Source organism: Micromys minutus (genome assembly GCF_963924665.1).
Source record: "Micromys minutus genome assembly, chromosome: 18".
NCBI classification, from domain to species: Eukaryota; Metazoa; Chordata; class Mammalia; order Rodentia; family Muridae; genus Micromys; species Micromys minutus.
In genome coordinates, this window is record NC_137953.1 from 23,563,323 (window position 1) to 23,578,796 (window position 15,474).

At 40.7% G+C, this 15,474-nt stretch overlaps 1 protein-coding gene across 1 annotated transcript in view; it reads left to right on the forward strand.

Moving 5' to 3' along the window:
- Positions 1-15,201: 15,201 nt before the first annotated feature.
- HERC6 (HECT and RLD domain containing E3 ubiquitin protein ligase family member 6) overlaps positions 15,202-15,474 on the forward strand; it is a gene marked incomplete at its 5' end in the record, with an annotated part of 46,923 nt that continues 46,650 nt past the window's right edge. Inside the window, one exon of the mRNA XM_080932148.1 lies at positions 15,202-15,394. Coding sequence (XP_080788274.1) covers positions 15,202-15,394 — 193 coding nt within the window. The remainder of the gene's footprint in view (positions 15,395-15,474) is intronic.

Genomic DNA, 15,474 nt, shown 5'->3' on the forward strand with positions numbered 1-15,474 from the left:
AAGAAAAAGTCTAGAAAGTGGAATAGAGCTTTGGGGCCAATGTGTCGAGTTTGACAGTATCAAGATGATGGAAAACACCTGAATCTGGAGAAGGGCAAGGCAATTGTTCAAATAGAATCATCTGTCTTTTGTCTGTGTGGCCCCTTTATTTGGGAGTGAGTCTCTTTCTCTTCCTGTTGGTATTCAGGTCGATTGGAAGGTTCCAGAAAGAGGTTATGTTCTGTGAATCTTATGGGGGCTGGAGGCCAGCCCCTGGGCCACTGTGTCAGCTTTTGGATTGCCCAAGGTCACTGGATCCCAGGAGGTCTGGTACTTGGCTGTGAATTATGGCTACCTCTACTCAGGGAGGACCTCCAAGAGTTTGGCTCTAAGGGGGGTGTTGACAATGGGAGTGCCCTTGGCACTGAGGAAGCCCCTTTTATTTTCCCCAAATGATAGCTTGGATATAAGCTATTAACAAGGCATATTAGGATCACGATAGATGCTATCCCATTGGCCTTTGGCTATTTGGAGAACCCTATTTGAAGTGACTAACTTGTCCTTTCGTGAAGAAATCCTATGACGGTTTGAATGAATATGCTTGACTCAGGGAATGGCACTATTTGGAGGTATGGCCTTGTTTGAGTAGGTGTGGTCTTGTTGAGGAAGTATGTCTGTCTTTAAGACTCTTGTTCTAGCTGCCTGGAAGCCATTCTTCTAGTGTCCTTCAGATGTACAATAAGAAAAATTACAAAAACTATCATGTAAGAATTACATTCACAATGTTCAGTCCATTTGTATTTGGCAGTCTTTGGAGAAAGAGCTCTACTATCTATCCTATCTCGTTTTTTTTAAAACTTCAGAGACTCACAGAATATGTCATTTGAAGATTTTTTTTTTATTAATTTAAGGCTTTTTTGACATTGAGACATATTAGCTACTGGCAGCACCCCATTTAACTTGGAAGAAGATGATGTGAATCAGAGAACATTTGGTGATGGCTTTAATTGTGGTAAGATAGTCATCAGTGCAGAAACAACAACAAAACAAAACAAACAAACAAACAAACAAAAAGGGGGGGATGTAGACAAATTGACTGCCAAGCTCTGCCAAGACAGGGTTAGCAAACCATTCATAATTCCTGCTTCACAGAAGGTATGTCTGATATTCTGGATCACAAGACTGAAAATGACACTCTAGTATTTTAGAGAATATTGGAGACTGTCCAGGCAGTCTGAACAGCCTGTTTCTCATTTCTATAATTTTTGGAAGCTGCATAGTCTTACTGTAACCTTTATTTGTGAAGGATCTAAGAATATGTTTTAGGGTCTAAGATGTTTTAAGGATGGTAAAGGAAGGTTAGAGGGTCCAGAAAGTGTCTTATGAAGGTTGGAAGAAATAATAAACAGGTATTTGTAGGTTGGAAATCCAAATTATGATAGAAGCTGAATTAGATACAAAATTCTGAACCAATTATGATCAGATAAATGAAAGAATAGTTTATCTAAGTTGCCAAATAAAAACTTGACATTATGACTGTAACTCCTACCTAATAATTTCATAATTGTTTCTCTTCTGTTCCTATTGTATGTTGCTTATTGTTATAAGAGAAAAGCCTGATTTAGACAAAAAGAGGAATTGTTACTATGTATTGTAATATCAAATTCTGTGTACTAAGGTCTGGTTGACTCAAGACTAGTGAATTCTCACATATGCTAGCTTTTGTTGTGCAAACCTTGTTTCTTAATTTAAAATATTGGTTGAATAAAAATGCCTATAGCCTGTAGCTGGGCAGAAAAGAGGTGGGTGGGTTGTTAGTTCCCAGCTTTAGGTCTGAGGCAGAAAGAAAGAAGAGAAAGAAGGCTGGCCAGTAGGTAAAGCATGCTACAATGTAGGAGGGGGAGGGTTGGGTGGAAAAAGAGGAAGGAATGGTTAGAGGGGAAGAAGGCTGGTCACTGGGTAAAGCACAGGCAGTGTAGGAGGTCTAGGGGTCTAGATCAGGAAGAAGCAGGTAGAGATCAGTTATGGCAGATGGCTCAGGGACCATGTACTCTGATGAAAGGGTGTTTGGAGGTGCCATAGTCCTGGTCAACAAGACCTGAGTCACTGAGCATTGGCTACAGAGGAATGGGCAGGAGTACAATTCCCCAAAAAAAAAAATATGTGGACATAAGGGAGTTTAGGCCACTTGTCCATAAACCAACAGAAAATTTTATGATCATAGAGGATGCTAAAATCTAGAGTGCCCTCTGGTGGCTATTTAGATTACTTTTCTACGGTGCACTGAAGCCAAGCAACAAAACTACAAAACGAAGGAAAATCAGGCATTTGGGGTGAAAGGTCTGAGACAATCCTAATTCAGATAAAATTTGCAGGAAACACCGGAGGGACATCTGAGGATTGGGTTTAGGTCCAGTGGTGCCCGTCTTCCAGCCTGTGCTGGGATCAAAGCCTATGGCATAGCATCCCAAGTGATAGTTCAGAGTTGAACACTGGGTAATAGGGTAGCCTTAGAAGAGACTTCTCTCTACCTTCCAGTGCTAACCCTGCTTGCTTTATACAGAACAGGGGCCAGTCAGCTTCTGCAAAAGAAAGGTAAATAACTTGACACGCATCCATCTTTGTCAAACAGTCTTCTTTGCTTAAATTTGTTGTTGTTACTGTTTTGGGGGATTTATTTTATCATTTGGTTGTTTTCCAAGACAAGGATTCTCTATGTAGCCCTGGCTGTTGGGTAATTCACTTTAAAGACCAGGCTGGACTTGAACTTGGAGATCCACCTGCCTCTACCAACACTACCCAGCTTTTTTTTTTTTTTTTCATTTTTCTTTTCGTAAACAACCCAGTAAAAAAAAGACGAAAATCTGCTTTAGTTTGCAGCTATGCAAAAGCAGGCCTCAGCCAGACTTGTTCCCCCGGGCCATTTGTTGACTGACTGGAAAATCATTTTCAACAGGTGGGTAAGCAAACCCTGACATGAGCCACGCCCATTATGACATTATGCAGTGGTTTAGTGGAGATGCCCTCAATCATGATCTCAGTGGTACTCCTCTGAAATGGCACACATTTTTGTAATGAGAACTTGAAATGTAAATACTGTGTCTGTGCTATAAATTTTATGTATATCAAAAATTGAAGTCTCATAAAAAACACATTTATTGAAAAAAAAAAAAAAAAAAAAAAAAAAAAGAAGAGACTTCTCTCAATTCCGTGAATCTCCCAAGACCAGAGACAGCCTCTGTTCCTGAATGTGCTTGCCCTGGTGCAACCTCCACTCTTGGTAGGGAGTCTGATGGGTCTTTGAACCCAAGGAAGTCTTAGTTGACCACTGGAAAGGGAAGCTTACCTCAAGTCAAAATTTGGTCATCTCAAGAGGAGAGAGAAATAGAGGGAGAGGAGTCTGGTACACCTGGCTGGGGGCTCAACTCTTCCTGAGCTTGGTACCAAGAAAATAGTTTTTTCTGCAGACTTTATGTGTGTGTGTGTGGGGGGTTGACCTAGATGCTCCAACCAAACACTAAGGTCCTCCAACATGTCGTCACAGAAATATGAGTGTGGGGCGCTGCCTGGACATTCTCCATTACAAGATGGCACTGATATCCGGCTGGAGTTGGCAGTAAACAAGTCATGTGAGCACGTGCTGGGTAACTTTCCACTTCTTGAGCTCTGCCTCTCCCGTGGCATCATAGGGCCTGATGAGTTTCAACCAATCAGGGGGCTCCACGTCCAAGGCGAGGATTGATTCCTATATAAGGGGATGGGCTAGATAGTTCGGGGTCTTCATCTTCACTTGTTGCAAGCTTATGCTCTGCCTCTCGAGATGCATTAAAGCTTTACGGCAGAAGAATCCTATTTGTGTGCCGTGTCGTTCTTGCTGGTGAGACGGTTGCGCGGGACATATGAGGATAAACTTGAGCAGGAAGTATAGATCAAACGACCCCCATATCACTTAAAAGGACAGACACTTACACTCGACCTGGACAGTCTGGTATCCTCCATGGTGATCTCAATGGCTTTCCTGGGGAACAGAGATCATCAGTCTTTGGCTTCCACACAGTACAGTGTAAAGCCTTCCAGCTACCACACAGGGTACAGAGGGCAACACCAGCCTTTGGCCACCAGACCCAGAAGATATGAGAGATATTTTTTCCCCTTAGATAGAGGAGGAACTTGGAAATTTGGCCTACCTTAGCCAGGCAGAGTCAGGCAGTCGAGCCACTGTCTCAGAGTTTTTGCAGGGCCCTGGAGGTGAGAGAGGTATGGAGTACTTTTGAACCCAAGGGTCGGCATTGCCACACTTGAAGCAAATCCAAGAGGAGTCTTCTTTAGAGATAGGTGCAGCACTGCCAGACGCTGGTATTTTTGGCTATTAGGGGTAAACTTTTCTTTAAACACCTTAAATGCCACATGCAGCAGATTTCTCTGAGGGGTTTTAGGGCTATCATTTAACTTACTAAGTATAACTGGCTTTAAACAAACTTTTCTTGTTTTTAGTTACTTGCTTCAGCCCTAACCTTTAAACCATATAGAGAAGACTGAAGCTTGTCACTAGAAATGAAATACATTTGTCCTTAGAATGATTACAAATACAGTTCTGAACACATTAAAGAATTTGATCATTTATAAACTGATCACTAACTTGTGTGTCTTAAGTCTATTTAAGTTATAAGTTTATAAGTTAGTAGCTTTTATAAGATTATGATTTAAAAATATTATCCCTGTAAAGTTTAAGCCTTACATATTTTGAGTTGAAGATCTGTTCCTCCTGGGACTCATGGAAAACAAAACAACATAACAAACAAAACAAACAAAGAAACACGAGTCTATGATTGTTCAAGACTCAAGCAAGCTGTTTTAACTAATAGCAGACCTCTCATGCTGCAAGATACGTGTTCTGTGTGGGTTTTATTTCAACCTGTGAGATATTTGTTCTGGCTTGGTCTCACAGATCCTATAGCAAGAAAATAAAAGTTTAAACCACAAATATAGTCCACAGAGAGTCTGGGAATCATATTTTCCTGATCCTTATGGAATACTACCGTTTCAATAGAAAGTGTTTTAGTACCAAAACAAAACTTTAAGAGATAAGTGCTGTCCGCAGAGAGACTAAAAATATAAGAAAAAGAAAGAAAATGCAGGTTAAGAGTCAATGAGTCCAATAAGAACCTGTAGTTAGTTTAGGCTGTAGTAGGTGAGTGAGACAGAGCTAGCTCCAGGAACAAGCTGAGACAGGTGGCAAGGAGCCAGGAGCACAGCAAGGGTGAGAGAGGAGGGACTTATGGGAAAGGGTCACATAGGAACTCTGCCAGAGGGAGAGTTCCAATAGAAGGAGAGAAAGTGCCTTAGCAGAGAGATGTCCTGAGTTATAGCTGAGAAGACCCCAGCCAAATAGAGACAGAACCTTCCCAAGTGATAGACATCAGGAGAATATAGCAAGCTTCAGGAGAGTGGTCAAGGCCAGAACCAGTACCTTACAGGTTGAAGTAAGACCAAAATAGAGGACATATTGTGGAGAATGAGAGAGCTCTGTTTATAGCTAGAGAGTTCTGTTTAGCTTGGTGCTAAAAATCTATCCAAGAGATAAGTCTATCTGTCTGGTGTTAAGTCCCTACTAATTATAGCCTCTATTTGCAATCAAGATTGTGTTTCTGTTTTGATGCAGACTGCTTGTAACCCCTGTCCACTTGACCCATCTCCTTGCCTTGGTTCCTGTCCTTTTCTTCATATTCTTTTAACAGTGATTAACCCACAACTCTCTCATCCACTGTAAACACCTTATCTCCTTTATAAAAAGAACTTCAAGAGGCCAGTGAGGGCTGTTCTTGGAAAACTCCAGCTTAAGGCTGTCCAGCCTACAGCTCACACAAATACACCTTGCTTTAATTCAGACAATTGTGATTTTCAAGAATTTCACGCAAATCTCAGAATTAACAAGAAACCAAGAGGACACGTGCACAGTAAGCAAGAAGAGACTAGGGCTTAAAGCAGGTGAGGGAGAAGTGGTTGGAAAGTGAACTGTAGAATTTGGAGTGGAATATGGCAGGTGGCAGAAGCCAGTAGAAACAAATGATCCACACATTAGAAGGGTCAAATTAGTAGCTTGGTTCAGATAGGAGAGGCCAGGTCTCTTGAAAAAGGGCATTTGTGATCCTCCCAGGTCTATAGCACTAGTGTGTGCAGGGGGCAGGAGCAACAGTGAAACAACCAAAATGACCACTCCGTTAGGGAAAAGGTATTTTCCTGTGGGTATGAGAGAGAATATGTCCAGAAGCATCTGGAAGAATCTAGCACAGAGAGGAAAAAGAAGCAGGCTAGACATGGCCAGAGCTAGGGAAGAAAGAATGGCAAGAGTGGGTGTTGTGTGTAGTTCTATGTTCTATTTGCCTTCAGCTCTGGCAAATGTCCAAGCTACCAGCCCCCTCCTGGCTTCCCTTGAATCCTCCAATGAAAGACACAGACATAGAGTTGTTCAATTTCCGCTTCCCTTCTTGGCACAATTGGTGAGCACTACTACTATCTCCCACCTGGAAAAGTGTGCCCTTATCAGTTTCTTATCTCAGTCTCTTCCATCTGCCCTAAACTTCACTTGCTAAGCTCCCCTGACCACCTGCCTCTAGGAGAAGCCTGTGCGACCACTCCATTTTGAGATCTCACATGATCATTTGCCTTCCTCGAGTGCCTCCAGGGCCTTGGAAGTTCCACCTGTTGCTTCCACCCAGAAATTGGCCCATGGCTTTCTTTACTGCCAGATCAAGAACCAATTGGGAAACAGGATCTCAACATCAGAAACCTTTGCTACAAGTGGGAATAGTAGAGAATAACCTGTCATATAGAGGATGAATGAACAACTGAGAGGCAGGAAGCCTAGGAGCTGGAACAGTTTAGGGTAGGGGAGGAGGAAAGAAGGAATAGGATGACAGGGTGGAGGCCTTGAAATACATAATGGGTGCTGGTGAATAGGGAACGTAGGAGCCTGAAGCCAGCATGGGCTTTGATAGGCGACCACAGATAGAGGACAATGGAGGACCATGTGTCCCTTCTTCCAGAGGCAAAGAAGATAATTTCCTTTGGCAGATAAAATATATACATTTCACTAGTTCATGACCTAACTGCCAAAAATCATCCTGTAATCCTGCTTGAGCTAGACCAAGATGGGCATTTCTGAACATGTGCAATGTCTTTTGGAGTTTGATGAGTTGGAGTTTTCTTTGGACTTGACAATTATTTAAAATACCAATTATGCCGAGTAATGAGAAAAAATAACAGATATGACGGCAAAACTTGAGTCATTTAGTCATGAAAACTAGGCTCTTATAAGATGGGAATTTGGGATAAGCAAATAATCATAACAAGTGAGATTATTATGAAAAGACACAATGTCTTAGTCAAGGTTTCTATTCCTGCAAAAAAAACATCATGACCAAGAAGCAAGTTAGGGAGGAAAGTGTTTAGTCAGCTTATAGTTCCATGTTGCTGATCATCACTGAAGGAAGTCAGGACTGGAATTCAAGCAGGTCAGGAAGCAGGAGTTCTGCTTACTGGCTTGCTTCCCATGGCTTGCTCAGCTTGCTTTCTTATAGAACCCAGGACTACCAGCCCAGGGAAGGTACCACCTACAATGGGCTGGGCCCTCCCCCATTGATCCTTAGTTGGGAAAATGCCTCATGGAGGCATTTCCACAAGGGATGCTTCTTTCTCTGTGATAACTCCAGCTTGTGTCAAGTTGACACAAAACAAGCCAGTATACACAATTTGATTTAATTTGTAGTCTTTTTTTAAAACCAAGATTAGCATTATCTAACATCGTAAGAATATTTCAAGTGCTTTATTCCTCCAGGTTCAATTCCCCAGTCTCATTCAAGCTCTTCAGTAAAACACCCATGACAGTTTTCCCTTACTCCTTGTTTCCATCCTCTGTGTATCCTACAGATCTTCTCCTTCTAACATTCCTTACCTCACTCCTACTTTGTCCTATAACCTAGCCTCAGCAGGCACCCTCTGCTAACAAAAGGGCCACAACTCCCAGGGCAACAAGTAGGCTGAAGCCAGACCCACATTTCTCCTACCATTCCTGAGATTCAGTTTCCCCTGTCTCTTTCCTAGATTTGAGGCAGGAAACGTGCTCAGAAAGTCTCTCCTTCCTTTCTTTCCATCCTCAGTGGATCACAACCAAACCTTTCTTCCTTACCCGTGAACACATCAGTTGAACAGGCCGGAAAACAAAAACAAAAGAAACCAACCAAACAAACGAAAACAGGCAGCACAACCATCATACACTCCAAATATCCAGAGAGGAAATAAAAAGCAAGGAACAAAGCACTCCTTGAACAAAGACAGACCTAGAAATCAGTACCTAGAGCTATAGGTATAGGCATCCCAAACCCAGATGCCTAGATGCCAATGTAAGAACACAATCAATAACAGCAAAGCACTAGAGCTCACTATCCTACCCAGCAGGCCCTGAATATTCCAACACGTAAGAAGAAGACCTTCATGCTCGACATCCTTAGCCATCAGGGAAATGCAAATCAAAACAACCCTGAGATACCACCTCACACCAGTCAGATTGGCCAAGATCCAAAACTCAGATGACAACAGATGCTGGCGAGGCTGAGGAGAAAGAGGAACACTTCTTCACTGTTGGTGGTGTTGAAAACTAATACAACCACTCTGGAAATCAGTCTGGCGATACCTCAGAAAATTGGACATAGTACTACCTGAAGACCCAGCTATTCCACTTATGGGCATATACCCCAGAGACACTTTAGTACACAACAAAGATATATGCACCACAATGTTCATAGCAGCTCTATTTATAATAGCCAGAAGCTGGAAGGAACCCTGATGTCCTTCAGAAGATGAATGGATACAAAAATTGTGGTACATTTACACAATGGAATACTACTCAGGCACCAGAAACAATGACTTAACCAAATTATTAAGAAAATGGCTGCATCTAGAGAATATCATTCTGAGTGAGATAACCCAGTCACAAAAGAACAGACATAATATGCAGTCACTGATAGTGGGATGCTAACCCCAGAGGCTCGCACTGCCCCAGAAACAACTCACAGACTGTATGAAGTCCAAGAAATAAAGAAAACAAAACAAAACAAACAAAACAAAAAAAAAATAGTCATGCTCAATCCTTACCCACCAAGAACACATTGACAAATTCCGGGTTGTACCCTGTATTACATGTACTGTCTGCTCATTGTAAAAAAGAAAAAAAAAAATCTTTACACACCAAGAAAAGAAAAAAAAAAAAAGAAAGAAAAACAAAAAGACCTTCAAACTACCAACATGAAGAAGAGGTCCTTAAAGAATTCTAGGAAAATACAAACAAACAGTATAAGAAAATAAATAGAACTGTTTAAGACCTGAGTTTTTAAACAGAATCAGTTAAAAAAAAAAACCCAAACTGAGAAAATTCTAAAAATAAAAAATTAAGGGATTCAAACAAAAACTACGGAGGCAGTCTTCACCAACAAAAGAAAAGATAGGTAAGAAAAAATCCCAGGTGGAAGATACAATAGAGGAGATGGGTACATTGATCAACAAAAATGTTAAATCTAAAAACTTCTGCTATAAAACATCCAGAAAATCTGGGACACCATGAGAAGACCACACCTAAGAATAATAGACAATATGTATAGAGGAAGGAGAAGAAAAACAAACAGCTTAAAGGACCAGAAAATGTTTTCAGCAGAACTATAGAAGAAAAAAATCCAACCTAAAGGAGGAAATGCCTATAACGGTAGAAGAAGCATACAGAACATCAAATAAGACTGAACCAGAAAAGAAAGTCCCCTCACCACTTGAAAATCAAAACATTAAACACTCAGAAAAGAGGAAAGGATATTAAACACTGTGAGGTGAAAAGGACAGGTGACATAAAGACAGACCTATTAAAATTGCACCCAACTTCTAAGTGGAGACTCTAAAATCAAGAAGGGTCTGGAGAGATGTGCTGCAGGCTCTAAGAGACCACAGCTGCCAGGCTAGACTTCAATACATAGATACTTTAAATAATCATAGGTAGAGAAAATAAAATGTTTCACAATAATACCAAATTTAAATGATATCTAACTACAAACACAGCTACACCGAAAGTTCTAGAAGGAAAACTCCAACCTAAAGTGGTTTATTACAACTGTGAATATCGATAAACATTAATTAACTCAGGCTAAAGGCTTGGAAAAGGATATACCAAGCATTGTGCCTAAGAAGCAAGCTGGTGTAGCCATTTTAATATCTAACAAAATAGACTTCCATCCAAAACTAATCAGAAGGAATAAGGAAGGGTACTACATGCTCACCAAAGGAAAAATTCATCAAGAGGACATTGCAATTTTTAACATTTATTCCCCAAACACAAAGACATCCACATTTGTAAAAGAAACGCTACTACAGCTTAAACCACATGTCCATCCTCACAAAGTGAACATGATAACTAACTATATGCCACTTTCATCACCAGTAGACAGGTCATCTAGACAACAACTAACCAGAGAAATTCTAGAGCTAACAGACAGTATAAAAAAATGGACCTAGCAGTTATTTGTGGAACATTTCATTGAAACACAAAAGAATATACCTTCTTTTCTACACCTTATGGAACTTTATTCAAAACTGATCACATACTTAGACATAAAGCGAGTTTCAGCAGATAGGAGAAAATGGAATAACTTTCTGCATTCAAGGCCCTCCTCAGTTTCATAGGGAGTCAGAGACCATTTCCTCTCCTCCTCTCCATAGTAACCTTAAGTCCCACAAACACACACAGACACACACAGACACACACAGACACACAGACACACAGACACACAGACACACACACACACCACCACCACCACCACCACCACCACCACCACCACCCCCACCACCACACCAAAGAAAGACAATGGATTCAGCGAGTTATTGAATGTGGAGTAAAGCTGAATATCAACAGTAGAAAGGACAAACACTTATAAACTCATAGAAACTGAACTACTCTTTACTGAATGACTACTGGATCAAAACAAATAAAGAAATCAAAGACTCTAAAATTAAGTGAAGATAAACAAACACACATCACATTCAAGCTTATGAGACACAGGAAAATGGTTCTAAGAGGCAAGTTCATAGCACTAAGTACCTGCACTAAAAAAAAAAAAAAAAAAAGAAAGAAAAAAGAAAAAACAAAGGAGAGAAATTCCATACTAGCAACTTAGTAGCACACTTAAAAGTTCTAGGAAAAAATGTAGAAATCATACTTGAGAGAAGTAGATGCCCCCCCCCCCAAAATCAACTGAGGGCTGAAATTAATAAAATGTAAACAAAGAAAACAATACAAAGAATCAATGGAACAAAGGGTTTCTGAGAACATCAATAGGAGAGACAAACCCTCATCCAAATTAATTAAAAGGCAAAGAGAGAATATACAAATTAACATAATCAGAAATAAAAAGGGGACATATCAAGAAACACCAAGGAAAGCCAAAGAATCACTAGGCCTTACTTCAAAAACCTGTACTACACAAAATTGAAAAATCCAAAAGAAATTAATAATGTTCTCAATTGATACTACCTCCCAATATTAAATCAAAATCAGAAAACCAATTAAAATAGACTTATAGCCCCTAGTGAAATAGAAGTAGTCAGTAATAATAGTCTTCCAACCAAAAATAAATAAATAAATAAAAACAACCAAAACAACTACAACAAAACCACCCAAGGCTGTATGGTCTTAACACAGAAGTCTACCAGACTTTCAGAGTTAACACCAGTACTTCTAAATTTATTCCTCAAACTAGAAACAGAAGAAACATTGTCTAATTCATTTATGAGTTCACAGTTACCCTGACACCCTTATGCACATGGATACAAAAAGTATTCAATAAAATACCTTCAAACTGAATACAAAAATCCACACAATCAAGTAGCCTTCATCCCAGAGATGAAGAAATATGTTTGTTCAGCATATGAAAATTAATAGATGTAATAAATATAATTTCATGAAAATTAATAAATATAAACAAAGAGAAAAGCTACATTAGATGCAAAAGAGGCCTTTGACAAAATCCAACACCCGTTTATGGTAAAAGTGCTAGAGAGATTAGGGACACAAGGAATATACTTCAATATAATAAAGGTAGTTTGCATCTAGCCTATAGTGAATGTCATAGTAAATGGAGAAAAAAATCAAAACAATTCCACTAGAATCAGGAACAAAGCAAAGTTGTACACTGTATTCATTCTATTCAATATAGTATTTGAAGTCTTAGCTAGAGCAATAAGACAAGGAAAGATACCCAAGGTATACAAATTGGAAAGAAGTCAAAATCTTGCTATTTGCAGATGGTGTGGTAGTATACATAAGAGACCCTAAAATTTCTCCCAGAGAATTTCTACAGCTGATAAACAATTTCAACAAGTATCTGGACACAAAATTAACTATAGAAAAAAAAATCAGTAAAGCCCCTAAAAATGACAGACTAAGGAAGAAATCCAGGAAACAGTGCCCATCACAATAGACTCAAATAATGTAAAGTATCTTGGGGTAAGTCTTCCTTTTTCTTATTTATTTTATTTATTTACATTTCAAATGTTATTCCCCTTCCCAGTTTTCCTGCTGCAAACCCCTATGCCATCCCTACCCTGTGATTATAAAGGTGGTTCCCCACCCACTGACTTGGCCTCACAGCCTTAGCATTCCCCTATAGGACCAAGGGCTTCCCCTCTGACTGATGCCAGAGAAAGCTATCCTCTGTTACATATACAGCTGTATCCATTGGCCCCTCCCTGTGTATTCTTTGGTTGGTGCATTAGTCCATGGGAGCTCTGGGGTGTCTGCTTGGTTAATATGGTTTTTCTTTCTATGGAATTCCAAATCTTGGGGGTAAGTCTATTAAACATGTACAACAGAACTTCAAGTCTTTGAGGAAAGAAATTGAAGAAGACATCAGACTATGGAAAGTTTTCTCATGTTCATGGATTCATAGAATTGACATAGTAAAAATGGCCATCCTACCAAAGGCAATCTACAGAGTTAACAAGATCCCTGTTACAATTCTAGCACAATCTTTCAAAAAGCTTGAAAGAACAACTTTCAACTTCATATTGAAACACAAAAAAATTGATACTAGCTAAAACAATCCTAAACAATTAAAGAACTGTTTGCGGTCTCAGGTTATACTACAAAGCTATAGCAATAAAAGTCGTATAACATTGGCATGAAAGCAGGCATGTTGATTAATGGAATAGAATTGAACATCCAGAAATAAGTCCCCGCACCTATAGATATGTGATTTTTGAGAAAGACGCTAGAAGTACATACTAGAAAATAGAAACTCCAAAAAAAAAAAAAAAAAAAAAAAAATGGTTCTAGTCAGACTAGATGACTGCATGATAAAGAATAGTATGAGCAATTTTGTTTCTGATCTTGCCTATTTGGTATTCTGTGTATTCTTGTATCTTTTTAGCCCAGTGAGGTTAGGCATAGAGGGTGGAACTAGGGAGACACATGGATCTCCCTGGAATGGGGAAATAGAGAAGATTTTATGGGTAGAGGAGGAGAAGGCATGAGATTGGAAGGTTCTGGTGGGAAGGAAGAGAGGGAATAAAATTGAGAGAGGAAGTGAGGGAGGAACAGCTAGAATTGAAGGCCATCTGAAGGACAGTTTGGAAACCTAATGTAGTGGAAACTTCCTAAAATATATGCAGGTGATCCTAATGAAATCTCTAAATAATGTGGGCAATATAACCCCAACTGGCCATCTCCTGTGCCGAAAGGAAGCTTTCAGTCTGGGGCTGAGTTTTATCCAATTGAGTTATTGACTGAAAGGGTCCCCATGAATAATCCAGGCTGTTGCCAAGAAAATAGGTTGCCCTCAACAAGCTGATAGCAAGGGGTCTTTGCTGAAGAAGACACCCACACAATGCACTGAGTGTGAAGAGGTAGCGCTAGTGCCTGCATAGAACTTTTACCCCTCATGCTAATGTCTGTCACATGGAAGGGGACTCTGCAGGTTGCTAAAGGAGAAGAGTAAACCAATCCAACCACAAAACCCTTGACTTACAATCTGTCCTGCTTGTGAAATATGCTAGGGCAATGGTCCCACAGACACCGAGGGAGTAACCAACGGATCTCTGATCTGACTTAGGACTTACACCATGAGATGGAACCCATACCTGAAACGGCTTAGGTAACCAAGAACCAGAATTTGGATAAGCCAGAAACCTAGGATGAAACCAAATACTACTACTGGTCTAACTAAAATATAACTATCAACAAAATCACTCAATAATATTCTGCTAGACTCATGTCAGCGCCTTATTCAGCCATCACTAGAGGCTTTATCCTGCAGTAGAGGGGAAGAAATGCAGCAGGCCACAGCTGTTTCAGAGCTGCATTTGTTTTCAGAGAGAAGGCTGGGGGAGGGGGGGAGAAGGAGTAAGGGGGGAAGGGAAAGGGGGAGGGGAAGAGGGAGAGGGAGAGCTTAATTCACCTTGGAACACGCTGCTCTAAAGGAGATGTCGCCATCAAATTCTTCCCTTTACAGCTCAGCAAATCCTGCAAATCAGAGGCTTTTTTATTTTTCTGTTTGCTTGTGAATTTTGATATGAAGATTTTCACTTCTCTGCACCTGGTCCCTGCCCTTACTCTGCAGTTGGATCCAGTTGGACAACAGCTTCTCCCTTGTAGCTTAGTTTGGGGTTCATTGGCTTTCTAGGCCTCTTTGAAACTTTTAAAAAGTTCTTTAACCTCCCTGTACACAATCCATATCTACTTATTATATATACAGATTTACTATGTGATGCTTAATGTGTGATCTGGAGATTAATAATCAAGACTAGAATAAAAGAACCCCAGTTAGAATTGCCTGGTTCCCTGGGAACTGGCTGCCACTGAAACTGCTATAACTTGTGAATCTTGTCACTTAATACATATTTCACAGACCTTGCAATTTGCCCAAAACGGCAGGACTCACTCATGGTGGACATAGTCTCTTCTTCCCGGTCTTCTCAGATACTCAGTACTTGACATTCAAGCAGCCATGTTTTAAGATGACCGGAGAAGGAAGTCCATGGGAAAACTGTTAGTGGCATGGGACAAGCAGGCACTTACTCAAGAAAGAGCTATGATGTAAGAGACTGGGCGGAGTTAGGGAAGCTAGGTCAGTTGCACTTGTGAACCCATCTGACACAGCAGAGCCCCGCGGGTGGCTGGGCACAGCAGGGATGTACTTCAGATGGGCTGCAGGAAGCCAGAAGCCTCAGCGCCTGGAGGCGGGAACTGGCATTAAGCTCTTGCAGGCGGCCAGCGGGGAAGGCCACTCTCTGCTACTGTTCAGCAACCACAGAGTGTATTCCTGCGGGGACAACAGCTGTGGTCAACTCGGCCAGAGGAGAGAGCAGAGGACCAAACGGCCAGGTGACTATCAAGGTCCTGAGTAGGTGCTCAGGACCGCATGTGGGCGCCTCGGGTCGCTGGACCAGAGGATCAGGGATGCC